The sequence below is a fragment of the Ranitomeya imitator genome, chromosome 9, assembly GCF_032444005.1.
Source record: "Ranitomeya imitator isolate aRanImi1 chromosome 9, aRanImi1.pri, whole genome shotgun sequence".
Classification (NCBI taxonomy): Eukaryota; Metazoa; Chordata; class Amphibia; order Anura; family Dendrobatidae; genus Ranitomeya; species Ranitomeya imitator.
In genome coordinates this window covers 37,187,471-37,212,357 of record NC_091290.1, presented here as the reverse complement: position 1 = coordinate 37,212,357, position 24,887 = coordinate 37,187,471, and the positions used below count along the sequence as shown (strand labels likewise).

Below are 24,887 nucleotides of genomic sequence, written 5' to 3'. Positions count from 1 at the left end.
GAAAAAAAAAGTTAAAAATATTGAAAAGTTTTGTTTTAGTGATTGCAGAGTTACTTTTTCATGCTGTCTGATGCAGGTGGTTTTCCTAAACCTAGGAGTTTTTACTAAGGATATGTTCACACTACGGTTTTTCAGATGATTTTTTTAGTCGTTTCGCTAAAAAGTAAAAAGTGCTAAAAAAAAAACCCACAAAAGAACCTTTCTGTTTATTTCTGTCTACTTATATGTGCAGATGGCGTCATTTAGAGCCTCCAAAGACAAAATTGCTCGAGAAAAATGTCGCATTTCTGGAGCAGCTCTGTCATTGTTCTTGCAGCATCTTTCTCTTTATACTATGAAGTTTCGCCGATTCCGAGCGGAAGCCGCCTGAAGAATGAGAATGTCACTTTTTTTTTTTACCCCCCTCCACAGTTTCTGAACCCTGCAATTAATATAAGTTGCATAATCCGGAATAAGCGCACAGCAATGTTGTTTTGATATTGCTGTTCGGGGTTTTTTTGCGCTTTTTTTTTTGTTTTAGGCGGAATTCACAAAAAAGGCATCGTGCGCACATACCCTCAAAACAACTTGCCGTTCACAGGTTCAGGCTTTCGGAAACGCCAAGCGGTAAAAGTAGCAACATGTATGTTACATGGGAGTTTTCCATATTTTAGAATTACAGTCAATGGAAAAAGGTAAAAAAAAAAAAAATAATAAAAAAAAAAACATTAAAAAAGTCTATAGAAAACAATAACAAAAATAGCTTCAGGATAAAAAAAAAACCTTCTAAATTTTCTTCCACTTGAAAACCTTGTCATAGATTACCGGAAAAAAAAGAAAAGTAGTGGGAACAAACCCTTAATGTACTTTCATATGTGCCAAATGGGGCCCAGCTAAAAAAATTGGCTAGAAAACTGACTAAAATTAGGGGTCTAAAAACAATTTTTGCAACCCAGTTTACTGAAAGATTTTAGGCCATCGTCACACTGGCATATTGCATCCGATGTGAGAGTGTCAGGCGTCTGTGCTCCGAGCCTCTCGCACAGGGCGGATCGGAGCGCAGCGGCGGAGGAGGCGGAGAAACCCAAAATGATTTTTAGCCAAAAAAAATACATGTATTTAAGAAAAAAAAAGCGATACTACCAGTTGCTCCGAGAGCCAATTTGATGAAATATGCTGTTATGCAGTTTATTAACAGTATTGATCTCAGGTACCTCCATTTTGATGATATGGGACTGTAAGGGGAAGCAGCTCTGGGCTTCATCCAGGCAGCAGCCGGCACAGCGCAGGACGGACACGCAGGGAGGTTTGAAGAGAAAGTCTGAAAACTGTGGAAACTCGTTTAGCAGATTAAGAAGGACCCATCGAGGCTGGCACTTACTCATGTTAAATATATCCCTCCAGGCATGGCCTGCAAAACACACACCACAACAATCGTGTTATTATGTCACTTAGGAGGACCTCCGCCGCGGTAATCCATACAGGGCACGTATGGCGGACTATAGAAGAAAGGGCGCCTATGCAAAGCTGCCCGCACACATGACTTATTGTTATGTATCTGGGACCCAGCAATTAACACCAATGACCCCCATTAGCTAATACCAGGCAGACTTGTCGCGATATAAATAGAGGAAAAAATTAATTATGTTTTAGTATGCCAAAAGCAAATGTCCACCTTTCAACACCATGCTATTTTAGCTCCAAAACTCTGGGATTATTTATTTTGTAATTAAATATATTATAAAAATCATGCCTGGATAGACTTAAAAAAAATAAACTAAAATACATTTTTATATACATAACATATATATATATATATATATATATATATATATATTACAATATAGAAAATAGTATATATTTATATATTATATTTTATTTTTATATAGTTATTATTTTTTTATATTCATGTTGATATTAATTTTTAATCTGCATTTCTCTGTATTCCCAATAGAAGTATATTATTCAGTTTAATGTAAACCAGTATGCAGCAAGCTCCTGAGCTCCCTCTAGTGGCAGCAAATAATGGTGATGTTTGTAGCAATTTGGAGCAGAAATAATACAAATCATCGAACAATATAAAGATATAATGGAAAATGATGAATCATTTTGTTAATCGTTTTAATAACGTAATGATTTTTATAGCAAAACTATATGGTGTTCAGAGAAGGACGTTCACTTTAAAATGATCATTTCTGATAATACAATTAGTCAAAGTTAGTCCCATGTAAGACAAGTGGTATCATTGTATTTATAGGGAACGGTAATTCCAAGAGAGGCCACTGCGGCCAACTCATCTGTCCCTGCTAATGCCCTGATCACCGCTGCTGTGTTCCTGGCGATGGCGCTGGCAGCGGTGCAGGCGGTGGCCCCTCAGGGGCTGGACAACAAGAACCAGGGCTGTCAGTCTCAGTGATGCTGCTGCTGATTGGCCAATAAACAAGCAGGTCTGACTCTCTAGACCACTTATTTCAATCAGCCCTCCCCCCGTATTATGTACAATTATTGTAGTGTTATACTCCTCCTATAGTCTGTTAGGATTGATCTCTATAAAATGGCATAACGAGGAGCTTGATGGCCAACATGCAAAGTCTCCTACAGGGCCCCCAACTTTTATATGTCTTGATAGTATAGTATTGTTCTTTTTATATGGTACTAAAGGTCCTCTAGGACCCCCTAAGCTCCAAGGCTCGGATATGACTGCAGCCCCTGCACCCACTATCATTACACCCATTCCTCCATTATTCTAACCTGGCTTTGAGCTTGTTTTTATGCTGTCCCTGTCCCTTTCATTTCTGGATCTGACCCAGACTCTGGCCTGCAGCTACTCTGTGGACTCAACACGTAGGGCCCCTGCAGTCAAGGCCAAATCCTTATATAGGGGTGTAAACCTGCCTGTTCCTAGGGATTGCCATGTGGACTGGCTAAGGCAAAGTTTGTCTGTGAACGGATTGAAGGATTTGTGACAGCCATTCCCAAGATAGTAAGCCATTGCTGGAGGCCTCCTCGCTGGAGGCCGGATTTCTGGGACCCCCTCCTGTCAAAGGAGATCAGGGAACCTGACAGTAAAGATCCCTGACTTATAAGGAGCGGAGGAGCGCATGCGTGATCTCTACTTCAATCATTTTCTGTGTCACTGCTGGAGAAAGTGGAGTTCAGTGCTTTGCTATTTCCAGCAGGGCCATAGACAATAGGTGGAGCGGAATTCATGTTTCTTACAAGATGGAGCTCTGCACTGCCAGTTTCCCGCTTTCCTATCCAGTGGACAGGGGATAACTTACTATATTGGGAATAACCCTTTCATTTCTCCTTCAGTCCTAGCCCTTGTGTTTGGCTAAATATGAGGCTAAATGCAGGTCTATGTCACTGCTACTCACTGACATACGAGGGAATAGTTATGCTCTATGCATCCAATGGAACAGTGACAGAAGCTGTGCACTCCTACAGAAAACTATTAATTCAGGGAAAAACAGGAAATGCTAATCTCATCATTTTGAAAAAAAATCTTAAAAGCACCAAAACTTTTCAACCTTAACATCTGCAGACGATAACAGGGGAGTTTCATCATCGTTACGTTGACAGATGGCTGAACATTTCCCAGGACTGATAATCGAAAGTGTTAAAGTGACAGTAGTATGTGTCACTGTGACGGATACGTGTGTGTTTTACAGCGGCAGATAACTAAAAGCAGGATAAGCAATGTCTTCCCCCCCTGCCTATGATCGCACTGGGTACAGACACAATATTTTTACGTCCCGAAATATGATGTTCTGAGACGTCCATTGATTTATTGATCTCGGTCTTGGTCTCGCGCACATGATTGGGTTATGGATCTGTGTTGTAAGACCTTTGCCTACTATTTCATTTTTCATGTTGAATTATGGAGTCGTCATCCAGAGGCGGATCATGGTCTCTATATGGCTCCATACTGGAGATTCTTTCTTCTTCTTCTTTCTCAGTACATGGTTACTCCGATATTAGACTTTCATGACATAGTCACAGGATAGGTTATAAATGGTTGATAAATCCAAAGAAGAAAGTCAGCGCTCAGTTCTCCTCGGTTTAATATTTTATAAGAAATCTATGTGAACAAGTGACATACAGTACAGTTTTCAAAGCAACTGACGCAAGGATATTTACCACTGCATGAGAGCGCGCCTTGGGAAAAACAAAAAAGGCCATATCTATGTATTGTGCCGCAAATAGTGCAGATAAATAGTGAAATACACAGAGTATGACTATGCCCTTAAAGTTTCTGTCAACCAACTGTGCATTTAAAACCTAGAATGTCATCATAATATCACAGCAAATCAATGGTCAAATGTTGCAAGCGTACAAATGGCAAACATGTAAAATATGGTCAATCAGTTCACCTTTCACTTGCCATAAATATGCATTTTATTATACTTGGCATAATTGCCGCTGTTCTCCTGAATCCGGCGTTGTTTTTCTTTTGTTCCTGAGCCTCTCCAATCCGGAGATATTGCTCTCTCCCTGTCCACAGTATTTTTAGCCAAGTGGGCAGGACTCCCATTGTTGTCGCACCCACTTGCTAATAAGGCTTGTTTGACATACAAGAAAAAGGGGGCTGTATCTCAGGAATGAAGGGGCGTAGGAACAAAAGAAAAACAGCGCCGGATTCAGGAGAACACGAGGATTTACCCCAAGCACACACAAAAAATATATATCTTTACGACAATTGATAGGTCTGGTGTAAAACCAATATAATTTCTATTATCTCTATTTTCTCTAATTACTGTTACTGGTCAGTTAGTTTTGAAGAAATGTGTTCGGCCACTTTCAGAAGGTGACATTTTAACATCCATATTATTAGGTTATGTGCACACGCCTGGAATGCATGCAGAATTTTCCTGAGATAAACCTGAGGTTTTCTGCAGGAATTCTGCATGCATTTTTTTCGTGGATTTTGCACGTTTTTTTGTGCGGTTTTTTTGCGGATTTTATGCGTTTTTTCCCAGACACTCCAAAACAATGGGAAATCCGCAAAAAATCCGCAAAAATAATGAACATGTTGCTTCTTTTTCCGGAATGCGTTTTTTCTGCGGAAAAAAAACGCAACATGTGCACAAAAAATGCGGAATGCATTCTAAATGATAGGATGCATAATGTATGCGTTTTTTAGTGTTTTTGTCGTGAAAAACGCGCAAAAAAATGCAAAAATTCCTGAACGTGTGCACATACCCTTATACTTGCCAACTTTTATAAATTTCCTTTTGGAGGCTTGGGGATTCCAGCCTCTTCTTTGATCAGCCACATTCCATTCTTGATCTACTCATACCGCCTTATTATGCCTGTGGTGGACTATGGGAATGAGTCTGATGATGCAGCATCCCTGCATCACACAGATTAACTGGACTAGCCTGCATGTGAGACTTAAGGTACCGTCACATTTAGCGACGCTGCAGCGATCTAGACAACGATGCCGATCGCTGCAGCGTCGCTGTGTGGTTAGTGTTGCAGTGATAATCTCCTGGTGATAAAACAATCATAGTATTGAAACTACATCACATAGCTGTAGCGCAGTGGCTGGTGCCCCTGCATTGTGTCCCCTTCTCTCTCTATGCAGGGCTTACTCTCTGCCCACCGCTTTGTTTCCCGATGTGCTCATACCTCTTCCTGAAGTGCATGCCGCAGTTCCCAGTGGCGCACCTAGTGCGAATGTGTGCTTACTCTCCTGTTCGCAAAGGGGCAGCGTAAATGCTCTCAGCTTGTTGCTGAGAAGCATTTAGTATAATTAGTACACCTGCAAGACGGCTCCCAGCCAATTGCTCAGAGTTAGGCCGGCGTCACACTCAGCGTATAAAACTACGGTCCGTAATTTACGGCCGTAATACGCAGAAAAGTCCCCAAAATAGTGGTCCGTAGCTCCTCCGTAGGCAGGGTGTGTCAGTGTATTTTGCACATGGCATCCTCCGTATGTAATCCGTATGGCATCCGTACTGCGAGATTTTCTCGCAGGCTTGCAAAACCGACATACGGACATACAATGGATCCATGTTGTCAAAAAATCGTAACAACATATATACTGTCTCTATATATATATATATGTCAGTAGACACATATATGTATATATATTAATATTTCATCCAGCGCGAGATAACTTTAAAGCCAGTAATTCAATTACCGGCTTTTGCTATCTCCTTCCCAAACCCGACATGATGAGACATGGTTCACATACAGTAAACCATCTCATATCCCCATTTTTTTTGCATATTCCACACCACTAATGTTAGTAGTGTGTATGTGCAAAATTTGGGCACTGTAGCTATTAAAATAAAGGGTTAAATGGCGGAAAAAAATTGGTGTGGGCTCCCGCGCAATTTTCTCCACCAGAGTAGTAAAGCCAGTGACTGAGGGCAGATATTAATAGCCTGGAGAGGGTCCACGGTTATTGCCCCCCCCCCACCGCCCGGCTAAAAACATCTGCCCCCAGCCACCCCTGAAAAGGCACATCTGGAAGATGCGCCTATTCTGCCACTTGGCCACTCTCTTCGCATTCCTGTGTAGTGGTGGGATATGGGGTAATGAAGGGTTAATGCCACCTTGCTATTGTAGGGTGACATTAAGCCAGATTAATAATGGAGAGGCGTCAATTATGACACCTATCCATTATTAATCCAATAGTCTGAAATGGTTAAAAAAAACACAAACACATTAGTACAAAGTCTTTTAATTAAATAAAAACACAGGTTTTTGGAATATTTTATTATCCTGGTAATCCACCTGAAGACCCTCGCTCTGTAACAAAGGAAAAATAAAAAAACAACAATATCTCATACCTTCCGATGATCTGTCACGTCCCACGATGTAAATCCATCTGAAGGGGTTAACATTTTTTACAGGCATGAGCTCTGCTATAATGCAACTGTGCTCCTGGCTGTAAAACCCCAGCGAATGAATGTAAAGTAGGTCAATGACCTGTAGTTACCTTCATTCGCGGTGATGCGCCCTCTGCTGGATGTCCTTCGAGCATGGGAAAAAAAATCAGAAAAGTTCCCAGGCTCGAGTTCATATGAGGACAACCAGCAGAGGGCGCATCACCACGACTGAAGGTAACTACAGGTCATTGACCTACTTTACATTCATTCCCCGGGGTTTTACAGCCAGGAGCACAGCTGCATTAGCAGAGCTCCTGCCTGTAAAATTTTTTAACCCCTTCAGATGAATTTACATTGTGGGACGTGACAGATCATCAGAAGGTATGAGATACTGTTGTTTTTTTATTTTTCCTTTGTTACAGAGCGAAGGTCTTCAGGTGGATTACCAGGATAATAAAATATTCCAACAACCTGTGTTTTTATTTAATTAAAAGACTTTGTAATAATGTGTTTGTGTTTTTGTAACCATTTAAGACTATTGGATTAATAATGGATAGGTGTCATAATTGACGCCTCTCCATTATTAATCTGGCTTAATGTCACCTTACAATAGCAAGGTGACATTAACCCTTCATTACCCCATATCCCACTGCTACACGGGAATGGGAAGAGAGTGGCCAAGTGCCAGAATAGGCACATCTTCCAGATGTGCCTTTTCTGGGGTGGCTGGGGGCAGATGTTTTTAGCCAGGGGGGGCCAATAACCGTGGACCCTCTCCAGGCTATTAATATCTGCCCTCAGTCACTGGCTTTACTACTCTGGCAGAGAAAATTGGGCGGTAGCCCATGCCAATTTTTTCGCCATTGAACCCTTTAATTTAATAGCTAGAGCGCCCAAATTTTGCACATACACACTACTAACATTAGTAGTGTGGAATATGCAAAAAAAATGGGGATATGAGATGGTTTACTGTATGTAAACCATGTCTCATATCATGTCGGGTTTGGGAAGGAGATAGCAAAAGCCGGCAATTGAATTACCGGCTTTTAAGCTATCTAGCGCTGTATGAAATAATAATATATATACATATATGTGTCTCACTGACATATATATATATATATATATATATATATACCTATTCTATGTGTCCACATTTATTCTACCTATTCTATTGTAACCTGTCAGTGTGATTTTACTGTATACCGCACTGAATTGCCGGCTTTTCTCTCTAACACCGCTGCGTATTTCTCGTAAGTCACACTGCTGGTCCGTGTGTAATCCGTATTTTTCTGGCCCACATAAACTTTCATTGGCGTATTTTTTGCGCAATACGGTGACAAATGCAGCATGCTGCGATTTTCTACAGCCGTAGAAGACCGTATAATACGGATCAGTAAAATACGGCTGATAGGAGCTGGGGCATAGAGAAGCATTGTACCGTATGCAATCCGTATTTTCAGCACCTCTCTTCCGTCCGTAAAACACGGTAGTGTGACGCCGGCCTTAGGCAGCCGTCACACTAGTAGTATTTGGTCAATATTTTACATCAGTATTTGTAAGCCAAAACCAGGAGTGGGTGATAAATGCAGAAGTGGTGCATATGTTTTTATTATACTTTTCCTCTAATTGTTCCACTCCTGGTTTTGGCTTACAAATACTGATGTAAAATACTGACCAAATACTGATAGTGTGACGGCAGCCTTAGCCTGTATAAGGCCGGGATCACACATGCGAGAAACACGTCCGTGTCTCGCATATGAAATCCAAGCTCTGGCGCCGGCACTCCAGAGCTATGGCACCGCACGCTCCGCTCCCAAGTGCCGGCGCCAGAGCTTGGATTTCACATGCGAGACACGGACGTGTTTCTCGCATGTGTGATCCCGGCCTAAATGTCTCTCTCTCCCTTGGGGAGTCGCCAAGTAACAAGTTGAGTCATTAAGTAGTCTGTGCTCTACTAGTGCAGTTTTGAGATTCCCTGGTCCCGCTGTGGCCATGGTCCTGATCCAGAATCCTTGGTCCCAGTGCAGCCAGTGCCTGGACGTTGTCCCATGGCCCCGGAGCAGCCAGTAACTGATTGTTGTTCCCTGGTCCCGATGTGGCCATTCCTGTTCTCAAAGTCCTCTGGTATTGGTGAGGCCAGTGCCTAAATGTTTTCCCCTGGTCCTGGTGCAGCCAGTCCTGAATCCGAAGTCCCCTGTTATCAGTGCGGCCAGTCCCGTTCCTGAAGTCCCCTGGTCTCAGTGTGACCAGTTCCTGAACATTGTCCCATGATCTGTGCACAGCCAGTCCCATATCCAGTATCCTAGACTGATGTGTCTGAACATAGCCTTAGTCCGTGTCAGATAACCTAACCCCTGGGGTCAGCAGCAGCAGTACCGGGATCTGCACCCCAGGCTGTCTCCACCATCAGGGGCTCCAGTGAACTCCAGGTGTAACAATAGCCTAATAAGTGAGACATCCCTGGAATCAGACTTTCTTTTCCTACATTATGATGCTCTCAGATTACATAGGAAAACCTGCTGAGAGATTACATTAACCCCTTCACGACATGCCCCGTACTAGTACGGCGCATGTCATGTCTCCCCCTTTGATGTGGGCTCCGGCGCTGAGCCCACATCAAAGTCGTGACATGTCAGCTGTTTTGTACAGCTGACATGTGCGCGCAATAGCGGCAGGTGGAATCGCGATCCGCCTGCCGCTATTAACTAGTTAAATGCCACTGTCAAACGCTGACAGCAGTATTTAACTACCACTTCCGGCCGCGCAGCCAGAAATGAGCGCATCTCTGACCCCCGTCACATGATCGGGGGTCAGCGATGCGTCGGCATAGTAACCAGAGGTCTTCTTGAGAACTCTATGGTTACTGATGCTGGCTTGCTGTGAGCACAACCCTGTGGTCGGCGCTCATAGCAGGCCTGTAATTAAACTACATAGGAGCGATCTAATGATCGCTGCTACGTAGCTGAGCCGATCAGGCTATGCCAGCTTCTAGCCTCCCATAGAGGCTATTGAAGCATGGCAAAAGTAAAAAAAAAAAATGTTTTAAAAAATATGAAAAAATTAAAAAAAATATAAAAGTTTAAATCACCCCCCTTTCGCCCCATCAAAAATAAAACAAAAAAATCAAATATACACTTATTTGGTATCGCCGCATTCCGAATCGCCCAATCTATCAATGAAAAAAAGATTAAACTGATCGCAACACGGCATAGCGAGAAAAAAATTCGAAACGCCAGAATTACTTTTTTTGGTCACCGCGACATTGCATTAAAATGCAATAACAGGTGATCAAAAGAACATGTCTGCACAAAAGTGGTATCATTAAAAACATCAGCTCGGAATGCAAAAAATAAGCCCCCACCCTCACGCTACGGGTATCAGAAAATGGCACAATATTTTTTTTTAGCAAAGTCTGGCATTTTTTTTCACCACTTAGATAAAAAACAACCTAGACATGTTAGGTGTCTATGAACTCGTAATGACCTAGAGAATCACAAGGACAGGTCAGTTTTAGCATTTAGTGAACCTAGCAAAAAAGCCAAAAAAAAAAAAACAAGTGTGGGATTGCACTTTTTTGGCAATTTCACAACACTTGGAATTTTTTTCCCGTTTTCTAGTACAAGACATGATAAGACCAATGGTGTTGTTCAAAATTACAACTTGTCCCGCAAAAAATAAGCCCTCACATGGCCATATTGATGGAAAAATAAAAAAAGTTATGGCTCTGGGAAGGAGGGGAGAGAAAAATGAAAACACAAAAACGAAAAAGGGCTGTGTTGTGAAGGGGTTAAATAAAAATCATGTTTTTATTATTAGCAGTCCTTCATCTTGTCTGTTTTTCTTTATTGATCTTTGTGCTAAGTAAAGACTTTATTCTCTGGTCTCATTGTGTGATTGGTACTTATTGGCGAATACGTATATATGTATCCCCCATAGATCACTATAAGGGTCTAATTACAGCCATCTGAGAGCAGCATACACACACGGCAGGTTTAGGGCGAGTTGCGGTAAAAGTATAGAACAAATAACATGCGAGTGGTACCTTCTATTTTCTGGGTCTGTGGAGTCTGAGATAGTGAAAGCTGAAAACAGAAGAAAATATGGTTTAAGTAGAAGTAAAAAAAAAATAGAAGTAAAAAGAATGTGTGTGTTTTATTAGCCACAATGCACTCATCACACATAATACAGGGCTTCACGTAGCTCAGTTCTGCATGTGTTTCCGTGGGTTTCCTCCGGGTTCTCCAGTTTCCTCCCACACTCCAAAAAACTATACTGATAGTGAATGTAGATAGTGAACCCCAATGGGGACAGTGGTACCGATGTCTGTAAAGCGCCGCTATATACGGTAAGTAAAATAAAAAAGATGCGCTTATCACATATCACTTGAGTGGAGCAACAAAATTTGTGCTGCCTTATGCCTCTATAGCAGCCAGCAATCATCACTCCTGCCGCCAGCACCCTCGCCCGGCATCCTGGGTGTCTCCGGTGTCACGTGGGGCACAGTGATTGGGCCTCGCGCCAGAGTCTGGTAAATGCCCAATATTCAAGGATGCCAGTTGCAGAAGTGAACACTTCCTTGGTTCAGGTGCCATGGAGGACAGGACTGGATGCAGATCCAGGACGGCTCGCATCTTTTTGCTCAACTCAACATATCACACATAATACATAATTCACTAACCACAGATATGCACAATATGCTCATCACACATAAAACACAATATACTCATCACACATAACACACAATGCACTCATCACACATAACACACAATGCACTCATCACACATAACACACAATACACTCATCACACATAACACACAATACACTCATCACACATAACACAATATACTCATCACACAACACAATATACTCATCACACATAACACAATATACTCATCACACATAACACAATATACTCATCACACATAACACACAATGCACCCATCACACATAACACACAATACACTCATCACACATAACACACAATGCACTCATCACACATAACACAATATACTCATCACATAACACACTATATACTCATCACACACAACACAATATACTCATCACACATAAAACGCAATGCACTCATCACACAACACACAATATACTCATCACACATAACACACTATGCACTCATCACACAACACACAATGTACTAATCACACATAACACATATTGCACCCATCACGCATAACACGCAATGTACTCATCACAAAATAGCACACAATGTACTCATCACATAACACACTATATACTCATCACACATGACACACAATGTACTCATCACACATAACACACTATGTGCTCATCACACATAACACAATATACTCATCACATAACACACTATATACTCATCACACATAACACAATATACAGTGGGGCAAAAAAGTATTTAGTCAGTCAGCAATAGTGCAAGTTCCACCACTTAAAAAGATGAGAGGCGTCTGTAATTTACATCATAGGTAGACCTCAACTATGGGAGACAAACTGAGAAAAAAAATCCAGAAAATCACATTGTCTGTTTTTTTAACATTTTATTTGCATATTATGGTGGAAAATAAGTATTTGGTCAGAATCAAACAATCAAGATTTCTGGCTCTCACAGACCTGTAACTTCTTCTTTAAGAGTCTCCTCTTTCCTCCACTCGTTACCTGTAGTAATGGCACCTGTTTAAACTTGTTATCAGTATAAAAAGACACCTGTGCACACCCTCAAACAGTCTGACTCCAAACTCCACTATGGTGAAGACCAAAGAGCTGTCAAAGGACACCAGAAACAAAATTGTAGCCCTGCACCAGGCTGGGAAGACTGAATCTGCAATAGCCAACCAGCTTGGAGTGAAGAAATCAACAGTGGGAGCAATAATTAGAAAATGGAAGACATACAAGACCACTGATAATCTCCCTCGATCTGGGGCTCCATGCAAAATCCCACCCCGTGGGGTCAGAATGATCACAAGAACGGTGAGCAAAAATCCCAGAACCACACGGGGGGACCTAGTGAATGACCTGCAGAGAGCTGGAACCAATGTAACAAGGCCTACCATAAGTAACACACTACGCCACCATGGACTCAGATCCTGCAGTGCCAGGCGTGTCCCACTGCTTAAGCCAGTACATGTCCGGGCCCGTCTGAAGTTTGCTAGAGAGCATTTGGATGATCCAGAGGAGTTTTGGGAGAATGTCCTATGGCCTGATGAAACCAAACTGGAACTGTTTGGTAGAAACGCAACTTGTCGTGTTTGGAGGAAAAAGAATACTGAGTTGCATCCATCAAACACCATACCTACTGTAAAGCATGGTGGTGGAAACATCATGCTTTGGGGCTGTTTCTCTGCAAAGGGGCCAGCACGACTGATCCGGGTACATGAAAGAATGAATGGGGCCATGTATCGTGAGATTTTGAGTGCAAACCTCCTTCCATCAGCAAGGGCATTGAAGATGAAACGTGGCTGGGTCTTTCAACATGACAATGATCCAAAGCACACCGCCAGGGCAACGAAGGAGTGGCTTCGTAAGAAGCATTTCAAGGTCCTAGAGTGGCCTAGCCAGTCTCCAGATCTCAACCCTATAGAAAACCTTTGGAGGGAGTTGAAAGTCCGTGTTGCCAAGCGAAAAGCCAAAAACATCACTGCTCTAGAGGAGATCTGCATGGAGGAATGGGCCAACATACCAACAACAGTGTGTGGCAACCTTGTGAAGACTTACAGAAAACGTTTGACCTCTGTCATTGCCAACAAAGGATATATTACAAAGTATTGAGATGAAATTTTGTTTCTGACCAAATACTTATTTTCCACCATAATATGCAAATAAAATGTTAAAAAAAACAGACAATGTGATTTTCTGGATTTTTTTTTCTCAGTTTGTCTCCCATAGTTGAGGTCTACCTATGATGTAAATTACAGACGCCTCTCATCTTTTTAAGTGGTGGAACTTGCACTATTGCTAACTGACTAAATACTTTTTTGCCCCACTGTACTCATCACATAATACACTATATACTCATCACACACAACACAATATACTCATCACACATAAAACGCAATGCACTCATCACACAACACACAATATACTCATCACACATAACACACTATGCACTCATCACACAACACACAATGTACTAATCACACATAACACATATTGCACCCATCACGCATAACACGCAATGTACTCATCACAAAATAGCACACAATGTACTCATCACACAACACACAATATACTCATCACACAACACACAATATACTCATCACACATAACACGCAATGTACTCATCACACATTACACACTATATACGCATCACACATAACACACAATACACTCATCACACATAACTCACAACATACTCATCACACAACGCACTATATACTAATCACACATAACACGTATTTCACGTATTTCACCCATCACACATAACACACAATATACTCATCACGCATAACACACAATTTACTCACACACATAACACGCAATGTACTAATCACACATAACACACAATGTACATATAATAATAATCTTTATATAGCACCAACATATTCCGCAGCGCTTTACAGTTTAAATATTACACAATACAGCCATCACACATTATACAATGCAGCCATCATACATATGACACATTCCAGCCATCACACATATTGCACAGCAGACATTACACATATTACACAGCAGACAAAAAATGCAGCACTCTGTAGCGCCATAGCATGCAAATATGAAATATGAAAATTGAATTGCATTACTGCATTAGAAATATGAAAAATTGAGAAAGCTTAGCACATAAATTGATTCTCGTTTCCAGGACCTAACCTAATGCCAATCCTCTCTTAGACTAAAGTCTTCATCTGTATGGGAACCTAATGTGAATCCTCGCTTAGACTGAAATCTATATGTCTGTGGAGGGGTAGTGGTCCTGCTGTAATTAAAAAAACCTGTGGCTAAAAGGAGGAGCGCTCAGTCAGAAGGCTAATTAATATAAATTTCAAAAAACTGACCGTCACATCCAAACATAAACTAAGTGTGAACAGGTGCTGAACCTAGAGTCACCAACTCATATACTCTGAAACAAAAAGGCAGCACACTGTAGCACCATAGCATGCCAATATGAAATATGAAAATTGAATTGCATTACTGCATTAGAAATATGAAAAATTGAGAAAGCTTAGTGCATAAATTGGCCAATTCATGTGTACCTGGAAGCCACGTTAAGGTGTTTCTCATTTCCAGGACCTAACAATGCCTTCTGACTGAGCACTCCACCTTTTAGCCACAGGTGTTTTTAATCACAGCAGGACCACTACCCCTCCACAGAGAGATTTTAGTCTAAGAGAGGATTCATATTAAGTTCCCATACAGATGAAGACTATATTCTAAGAGAGGAAAGGCATTGTTTAGGTCCTGGAAACGAGAATCGCCTTAACGTGGCTTACAGGTACACATGAATTGGCCAATTTATGTGCTAAGCTTTCTCAATTTTTCATATTTCTAATGCAATTCAATTTTCATATTTTATATTTACATGCTATGGCACCACAGCACATATGAACTTGAGCCTGGGAAAATATTCAGAAAAGTTCCTAGGCTCGAGTTCATATGAGGACATCCAGCAGAGGGCGCATCACTGCGACTCGAGGTAACTACAGGTCATTCCCCTGCATTCCATTCATTCACCAAGTTTTACAGTCAGGAGCACAGCTGCATTAGCAGAGCTCCTGGGTGTAAAATGATTTTACCCCTTCAGATGGATTTACAGCGTGGGACATGACTGAACGACGGAAGGTATGGAATATTGTTGTTGTTTTTTTTTTTTACTTTGTTTCAGGTGACAAGGGTCTTCAGGTGGATTACCAGTATAATAAAATATTAAAACACCCTGTGTCTTTATTTCATTAAAATACTTTGTAATAATGTGTGTGTGTTTTATTAACCATTTCGTACTATTGGATTAATAATGGAGAGGTGTCACAATTGACGCCTCTCCATTATTAATCTGGATTAATGTCACTTTACAATAGCAAGGTGACATTAACCCTTCATTACCCCATATCCCACAGCTACACAGGAGAGGGAAGAGAGAGGCCAAGTGCCAGAATAGGTGCATCTTCCAGATGTGCCTTTTCTGGGGTGGCTGGGGGCAGACGTTTTTAGCCAGGGGGGGCCAATAACCGTGGACCCTCTCCAGGCTATTAATATCTGCCCTCAGTCACTGGCTTTCCCACTCTGGCGGAGAAAATTGCACGGGAGCCCACGCCAATTTTTTCCACGATTTAACCCTTTAATTTAATAGCTAGAGCCCCCGAATTTTACAACAAGACAATTCTTACATTACTAAAGAGGAATAGGTAATAAAAGAAGGGATATGAGATGGTTTACTGTATGTAATCATGTCTCATATCATGTCGGGTTTGAGAAGGAGATAGGAAAAGCCGGCAATTGAGTTACCGGCTTTTCTGCTATCTAGCGCTGTATGAAATATTAATATATATATATATGTCTCACTGACATATATATATATATATATATATATATATATATATATATATACCCCTATACTATGTGTAGACATTTATTTTAGCTATTCTATTCTAACCTGTCAGTGTGATTTTACTGTACACCGCACTGAATTGCCGGCTTTTCGCTAGAACACCGCTGCATATTTCTCGCAAGTCACACTGTTGGTCCGTCTGTAATCCGTATTTTTCTTGCCCCCATAGACTTTCATTGGTGATTTTTTTTGCGCAATACGGTGACAAACGCAGCATGCTGCGATTTTCTACGGCCGTAGAAGACCGTATAATACGGATTAGTAAAATACGGCAGATAGGAGCCGGGGCATAGAGAATAATTGTACCGTGTGCAATCCGTATTTTCTGCACCTCTCATATGTCCGTAAAACTCGCTAGTGTGACGCCGGCCTTAGAGGGGAGACCACAGAGCAGGAGGTTGCAGTAGTCAATGCGAGAGATAATGAGGGCATGGACTAGGGTTTTTGCAGATTCTAGGTTGAGGAATGAACGGATTCGTGAAATATTTATGAGTTGAAGTCGGCAGGAAGTGCAAAGGGCTTTGATATGCGGTGTGAAGGAGAGATCAGCGTCAAGGATTACCCCGAGGCAGCGAGCTTGTGGGACTGGGGAGAGTGGGCAGCCATTTACTGTAATGGATAGGTTCGTTGGGGGGTCACGTGAGATGGGGAAAGATGATGAATTCTGTTTTGTCCATGTTAAGTTTCAGAAATCTAGCGGAGAAGAAGGATGAAATAGTGGACAGACATTGAGGGATTCTGGTTAGTAGGGTGGTGATATCTGGTCCAGAGATGTAGATCTGTGTGTCATCAGCATAGAGGTGATACTGAAAACCGTGAGATTCTATGAGCTGTCCCAGGCCAAAGGTGTAAATGGAGAAGAGCAGGGACCCAAGGACTGAACCTTGTGGGACTCCGACAGATAGGGGGCGAGGTGAGGAGGTGGTGTGTGAATGGGAGACGCTGAATGTACGGTCAGTTAGGTATGATGAGATCCAGGATAGGGCCAAGTCTGTGATGCCAAGGGATGAGAGGGTCTGTAATAATAGGGAATGGTCCACTGTGTCAAAGGCAGAGGACAGGTCCAGGAGGAGGAGGACAGAGTAGTGTCGCTTGCTCTTGGCGGTTAATAGGTCATTGGTGACCTTAGTTACGGCAGTTTCAGTGGAGTGGTGTGACCGGAAGCCAGATTGTAAGCGGTCAAAGAGGGAGCAAGAAGAGAGATGGGAGGACAGTTCAAGATGGACGTGTTGTTCCAGTAATTTTGAGGCATAGGGGAGAAGTGATATGGGGCGATAGCTAGATACAGAGGATGGGTCAAGAGAGGGCTTTTTGAGGATAGGTGTGATGGAGACATGTTTAAAGCTTGAGGGGAAAACACCAGTTGTTAGTGATAGGTTGAAGAGATGGGTTAGGGTTGGGATGAAGACTGTGGTGAGGTTTGGGATGAAGTGGAAAGGGATCGGGTCATGTGCACAGCAGCCATCACACATATTCCACAGCAGCCATCACACATATTACATAGCAGCCATCACAAATATTACACAGCAGCCATCACACATTGCACAGTGCAGCCATCACACATATTACATAGCAGCCATCACAAATATTACACAGCAGCCATCACACATTGCACAGTGCAGCCATCACACATATTACACAGCAGACATCACACATATTACACAGCAGACATCACACATATTACACAGCAGACATCACACATATTACACAGCAGACATCACAAATATTACACAGCAGACATCACACATCACACAGTGTAGCCATCACACATATTACACAGCAGACATCACACATATTACACAGCAGACATCACACATCACACAGTGCAGACATCACACATATTACACAGCAGACATCACAAATATTACACAGCAGACATCACACATCACACAGTGTAGCCATCACACATATTACACAGCAGACATCACACATATTACACAGCAGACATCACACATATTACACAGCAGACATCACACATATTACACAGCAGACATCACACATATCACACAGCAGACATCACACATATTGCACATTAGCTGTGTTTTTCCTTCTTCCATCAGTTTGCACAGTGCTCTTCACCCCTTCCCCCATCCTCCCTCTTCTGCCCTTTCCTCCATAAACAGCGGAGCCCTTTCCCCCTATTAGATAGAATCTGATGGCAGTAGCCAGTCTGTCTGCAGAAGCGGCTTCTCCACATGGCACCCAGTGTCTGCACACAGCCCGCGCTACCAGCAGACCGCGGCAGCGATTTCACATGGTGCCCGCCTGTGACATCACTGTGACATCACACCCCGAAGTCGCGGTGAGATTCCAATAAGATGTAACGTTCTGCCGTCCGCGGGCTCATCACGTCCCATCCCGCCGGCCCCTACCTCCGGGATATACAGAGCAATTACTGTAATGATCCGGAGCCGTCATCACATAATTACAGCTTTTCTATAAGTATCTGTCAGACCTGCCAACATCTCACGTTTGGGATAAATATTCAATACCCGGCTCCATGCTGAATATAGCACACTTCAGCCATATTTGCACCCAGTTTTTGGCGGTTCTGCACCTTAAATCCACTGATAACCCTCTATATAAACACATCTGTCTAATGTTTATTTTTTATATGCAGGACTATAACACGGGGGCATCCACTACATCTCCCATACAGTGTCGGACTGGGGTGACAAGGGCCCACCAGTAACACTGACTTTGGGGGCCCACTATTCATCTGCATTCATATATTACACTACCCTCGATCTCACATTTACCTATATCTCTATATAATAATACACTGGGTAGTTTGGTTAATGAATGAGATGCTGCTTTTTTCTGTACAAAGTGAATCAAGTGAATTAAGGTTCAGTCCTAGGACCCCTGCTCTTCTCCATTTACACCTTTGGCCTGGGACAGCTCATAGAATCTCATGGCTTTCAGTATCATCTCTATGCTGATGACACACAGATCTACATCTCTGGACCAGATATCACCTCCCTACTAACCAGAATCCCTCAATGTCTGTCCACTATTTCATCCTTCTCCGCTAGATTTCTGAAACTTAACATGGACAAAACAGAATTCATCATCTTTCCCCCATCTCACGCGACCCCCCAACGAACCTATCCATTACAGTAAATGGCTGCCCACTCTCCCCAGTCCCACAAGCTCGCTGCCTCGGGGTAATCCTTGACACTGATCTCTCCTTCAAACCACATATCCAAGCCCTTTCCACTTCCTGCCGACTTCAACTCAAAAATATCTCACGAATCCGTTCATTCCTCAACCAAGAATCTGCAAAAACCCTAGTCCATGCCCTCATCATCTCCCACCTCGACTACTGTAACCTCCTGCTCTGTGGCCTCCCCTCCAACACTCTCGCACCCCTCCAATCTATTCTAAACTCTGCTGCCCGACTAATCCACCTGTCCCCCCGCTATTCCCCGGCCTCTCCCCTCTGTCAATTCCTTCGCTGGCTCCCCATTACCCAGAGACTCCAGTACAAAACCCTAACAATGACGTACAAAGCCATCCACAACCTGTCTCCTCCATACATCTGTGACCTCGTCTCCCGGTACTTTCCTACAACCTCCGATCCTCACAAGATCTCCTTCTCTACTCCCCTCTTATCTCCTCTTCCCACAATCGTATACAAGATTTCTCTCGCGTATCCCCCCTACTCTGGAACCCTCTACCACAACACATCAGACTCTCGCCTACCATCGAAACCTTCAAAAAGAACCTGAAGACGCACCTCTTCCGACAAGCCTACAACCTGCAGTAACCACCGATCGACCAAACCACTGCATGACCAGCTCTACCCTCACCTACTGTATTCTCACCCATCCCTTGTCCTCTCTCCTCCTGTACCAGTTGTGACTTGTATTGTTTAAGATTATTGTACTTGTTTATATACCCCTCCTCACATGTAAAGCGCCATGGAATAAATGGCGCTATAACAATAAATAATAATAATTATGCCAAGTACTGCCCATACAGTGGAGTTGGGGTCCAGATCTGCACAGGGGCCCACCGGGGGATTTCCCTGCTTCCCCTATGGGCCAGTCCGAGCCTGCTTCCATGCCATCATAGGTGAGGGTTCTTTACTGTAAGAGCTGTGACACTATGAAGCTTTCTGCCACTACATGTTGTGATGTTGAATTTGTTGTAACATTTGGGGATGACAATTCATACGTCTCTTGTCTAATATGAGGCAAGTAGAATCTACCCTACAGCATTTTGTTTCCTTTAGTCCTCTGGACTTCATTATAAGTCAGATGGGGCATGTGGGGTCTGTTGTGGGGTCCATTGTTGTTTCTTAGTTACATTCATAAAGGAAGGGGTCCAGGACTAAATTATTAATGCCAGATCTGCGTCGGTCTGATACCACAGCGCCATACATTGCATAGTGGCTGCTGCGGGTACTGCAGATCTGACCCTATTCTCCAAAGCCGTGTCCTTTAGCACCCGGCAGGGGCTGCTACACATTGTATGGAGCTGTGCAGTTCAGCTATGTTACGTATACACATCTGACTGTCACCATAGCAAATAACAGCAGATCGGTAGGTGTCAGACCCCCCTCCCCCAATCTGATATCTATCCTAGGGATAGGTCATCAATATTCTATAGCGGGACAATCCCTTTAATTGGATGATCTTTAAACCAATATGGAAGTTAGGGCGTATATGAATTGTTACTTAGCTTTCCAATATTCCAGAATCTCTCATGTTAGACAAATACGACTCTGCTGTTTTGCCATTAAGTTAGCTGGGAAAAGTCAGATTTTCTAGAAAAACATAATTTGCTTTTTGTCACTTTAGTTTATGGGGATAAGATAAGATTAAGAAGGTACAGAAGAAGGAAAAACAGATTGAAAGTAAAAGTTTTCTTAACTCTGTGCACAAGTGAAACAGTTAAATGGCAGATTGTTCTGACCTTCATCTGTAATAGGTAACCCAGTGTACTGACATGCAGAGCTGGTTCTTCATAGAATCCCTTGTGCGGAAGGGACCACTATATGGGTTTGTTAGTTATTCAGCTTCTAATTTACAAAAAAAACCTTTTTCCCCCTTGGTTCAATGGGAGGTAGAGTTTTTTGGCTGAAATTAACTTTGTGCAGACAACTGTATTATTGGTCCGTGTGCAAATCAACAAAATATCAGATTGCACTCGTACCAATATTAATCTATGGGGCCGCGCACTTTCCAATTTTTATCCCCGGGCCAAGCCGGTCCTAGGAAACAAATCGCTGCAGGTCCAAGTTTGGTCCAATAATCTGATTGCACTATGCCACGCAAGTCAATGAGTCTGAGGAAAACATCACACTGCACTCAGATGACACCTGAGTGCAGTCTCATTTGAATGGACTGACAGACGGGAGAAGATGGAGATATTTTTTTCTCCATCTTCTCCTCATCTGAGAGAAACTCTGATCAGCGTGTGATTCGCATAATTGACATGATTCTCTCCGATGAGAGAAGCCACGCTCGCCTGACCCTAACCTTGGAGTGATGATGGGTCTCACGCTGTCAACCTGTACATCTTAGGGTTTAAAGGGGCATGGACTAGTGAAAAGCAAATTTCCCAGCCATTGTCTAGTGACTAGTGTTGCATTCCAAAACATACATTTACCAGGTCAGAATTTGGACAGAAATGTTCATAACATAAAATAATATTTATAAAATGTCAATGTATTCCACAGCGATTTGCATTTCAGGGAAGAAGTACAATAGTAACTGTGGGAACCCTGAGGAAGCCTCAGTGGGCAGCGAAACGCATCCCCCTACCAACCTCTATTTATAGATTGTTTCCTGTATATTTAACACACTTATTAATTATTTGTAATCACTGCTATTGAGTTGCTAATACTTTTTTAAAGATTTCAGTCTCTGCTCTCTCTTTCTGAATATTGATGCTATTGATGAATCTTTACTTTGTCGGCTTCTGGGGATGGTGTTTTTCCACTTATATGTATTGATTGACGTGAGGCTTTATCAGCGTACTGATACCCGGCTGGAGTACAAGGGTTAATATACTTTTCATTACGTGTGTTAGAAGGTGTACAGCCAGGTTGCGTTATCACCCGGGTCATAGTAGTGCACCAATCACCGGGTCCCTTCTAATCGTTTTTTATGCTTCGTCTGGTCTGTAATTTATATACGTGCAATAATATAATATTTGATGTATATTGTTCCTTGTTTACTGTTGACGTTTCTTTGTTATAAAGAAGTAACTATTCTCGGTTTGTGTGTTGCCACAAGCCCCACTCCCATTTTGCAGAATAGAATTTTCTCTTATAAGGAAAGCAGAACGTAATAACGTCCGGGATGAACGATATTGTAATTATTATACTTTATTTGTTAGGTTATCGGATTGGGTAACTTTTCGAGGTTAAGCAAATAAACCTCTGTGACTTTGGGAAAAAAAAAAACTAACCCGGACTGTATGAACGAAAGGGGGGAAAAGTTTCCTATTTTTTTTTGGAAACTCTTTTGATACATTGCATGTAAATCCTCTACACAATGTAACATTAGGTCATTACCCCAGACTCTGCAGATCCAGGATACTCGGCATTATATAAGATTGACTTTGTAATTTCATTGCGCGCGTGACGACCCTCTGAGCTCAGAAGTATCGTCAGTTTCACGAAAAGCCACCGATAACACATTTTGACATGATGAATTGTGACAAAATATTTATAACGATTTCTTTTTTCTTTCTCATACAGTGTATTTAATCATTTTTGACACTTACCGGAGTCAGGGTGCAATGCAATAGGACGAACAGCCATACGAAAGAGTTGTCAATCATTTCACTTGATGGGTTTCTCCTTAGAAGCCGATCCTAAAATCTTGCAAGGAACTTTGCCCGGTAAGAAAGGGTCTTTTCCAAGTAGATTCATTCACATGCACAGTCTGTTCAGTAGAGAAGGAAGGTAAGAGATGGACAAGGACAGAAAACAATGAGAAAAGCTGCGATATACCGGGACACAGTTATTCCAAAGGGTCCGGCCGCCCCCATCCTATGTAAACTCTCACAAAGCAAACACAACATTCCTCGTCCCGAAAGAAAATAGTCCCAATTACCAGGATTTGCTGGTGTCATAGAAGAATGTGTATGGATTGAGTCGCTCTCCTTCCTTTTCTGCTTCTCTCATTCTGTCCTCTTGTCTCTCCCCCCTGTATCCTCCCCTTTGTCTGTATCCTCTCTTGTCTTCTTGCTGGATCTGCTGTCTATACAACTTGTGGTGAGACCCTGACTCTTCACACACAAAGGTAGAGAGATAGGCAGATAGTGGAGAGGGAGAAGTCACATCCACAGATGGAGCAAGAGGGAGTTTAGGTGGATGGGATGTGCATGGGGCGAGCTGAGCGTGCGCTCTCTCCCAGGAATAGTCTGACCCTGTGTAAGGAGGGCGACTCCTAATGTGCAAGTATTACACCGGTATTGCACAAAGCTTTCCAGCAATGATTACAGCACGACTTATGGAAGTTAATCGCTCAACTTTTTGACTGATGCACTCGCAGTATTCCAGTGAATGTTCACCTTTGACACCTTCCACTCTGTACAGAACAGAAAGTTGACTAACTTTTTAAAGGGAACCTGTCACCTCGAAAAAATGCTATTTACCTGCAGACATGGGGTACAACTATAATGATGAAAGGGCGGCTACTGGGAAAAAATGACTGTAGACGCTCTGCACTGATTGGGGCATCACTATGGGTGAGTCCCGGGACCTTGATTGACAGCTCGCTCTGCACTGATTGGGGCATCACTATGGGTGAGTCCCGGCACCTTGATTGACAGCTCGCTCTGCACTGATTGGGGCATCACTATGGGTGAGTCCCGGGACCTTGATTGACAGCTCGCTCTGCACTGATTGGGGCATCACTATGGGTGAGTCCCGGCACCTTGATTGACAGCTCGCTCTGCACTGATTGGGGCATCACTATGGGTGAGTCCCGGCACCTTGATTTACAGCTCACTCTGTACTGATTGGGGCATCACTATGGGTGAGTCCCGGGACCTTGATTGACAGCTCGCTCTGCACTGATTGGGGCATCACTATGGGTGAGTCCCGGCACCTTGATTGACAGCTCGCTCTGCACTGATTGGGGCATCACTATGGGTGAGTCCCGGGACCTTGATTGACAGCTCGCTCTGCACTGATTGGGGCATCACTATGGGTGAGTCCCGGCACCTTGATTGACAGCTCGCTCTGCACTGATTGGGGCATCACTATGGGTGAGTCCCGGCACCTTGATTTACAGCTCACTCGGCACTGATTGGGGCATCACTATGGGTGAGTCCCGGCACCTTGATTGACAACTTGCTCTGCACTGATTTGGGCATCAATATGGGTGAGTCCCGGGACCTTGATTGACAGCTCATTCTGCTCCTATTGAGGCATCACTATGGGTGAGTCCCGGCATCTTGATTGACAGCTCGCTCTGTACTGATTGGGGCATCACCATGGGTGAGTCCCGACACCTTGATTGACAGCTCGTTCTGCACTGATTGGGGCATCACTATGGGTGAGTCCCGGCATC

At 42.9% G+C, this 24,887-nt stretch overlaps 1 protein-coding gene across 1 annotated transcript in view; it reads right to left on the bottom strand.

The window, feature by feature from the left end:
* LOC138649727 (vascular endothelial growth factor A-like) overlaps nt 1-23,735 on the bottom strand; it is a 41,417-nt gene extending 17,682 nt beyond the window's left edge. Inside the window, exons 1-4 of the mRNA XM_069740370.1 lie at nt 23,424-23,735; nt 23,092-23,252; nt 10,861-10,900; nt 1,194-1,390 (exon numbers count right to left, since the gene is read on the bottom strand). Of these exons, the coding sequence (XP_069596471.1) occupies nt 1,194-1,390; nt 10,861-10,900; nt 23,092-23,148 (294 nt within the window). The 5' untranslated portion in view covers nt 23,149-23,252; nt 23,424-23,735. The remainder of the gene's footprint in view (nt 1-1,193; nt 1,391-10,860; nt 10,901-23,091; nt 23,253-23,423) is intronic.
* Nucleotides 23,736-24,887: the final 1,152 nt, after the last annotated feature.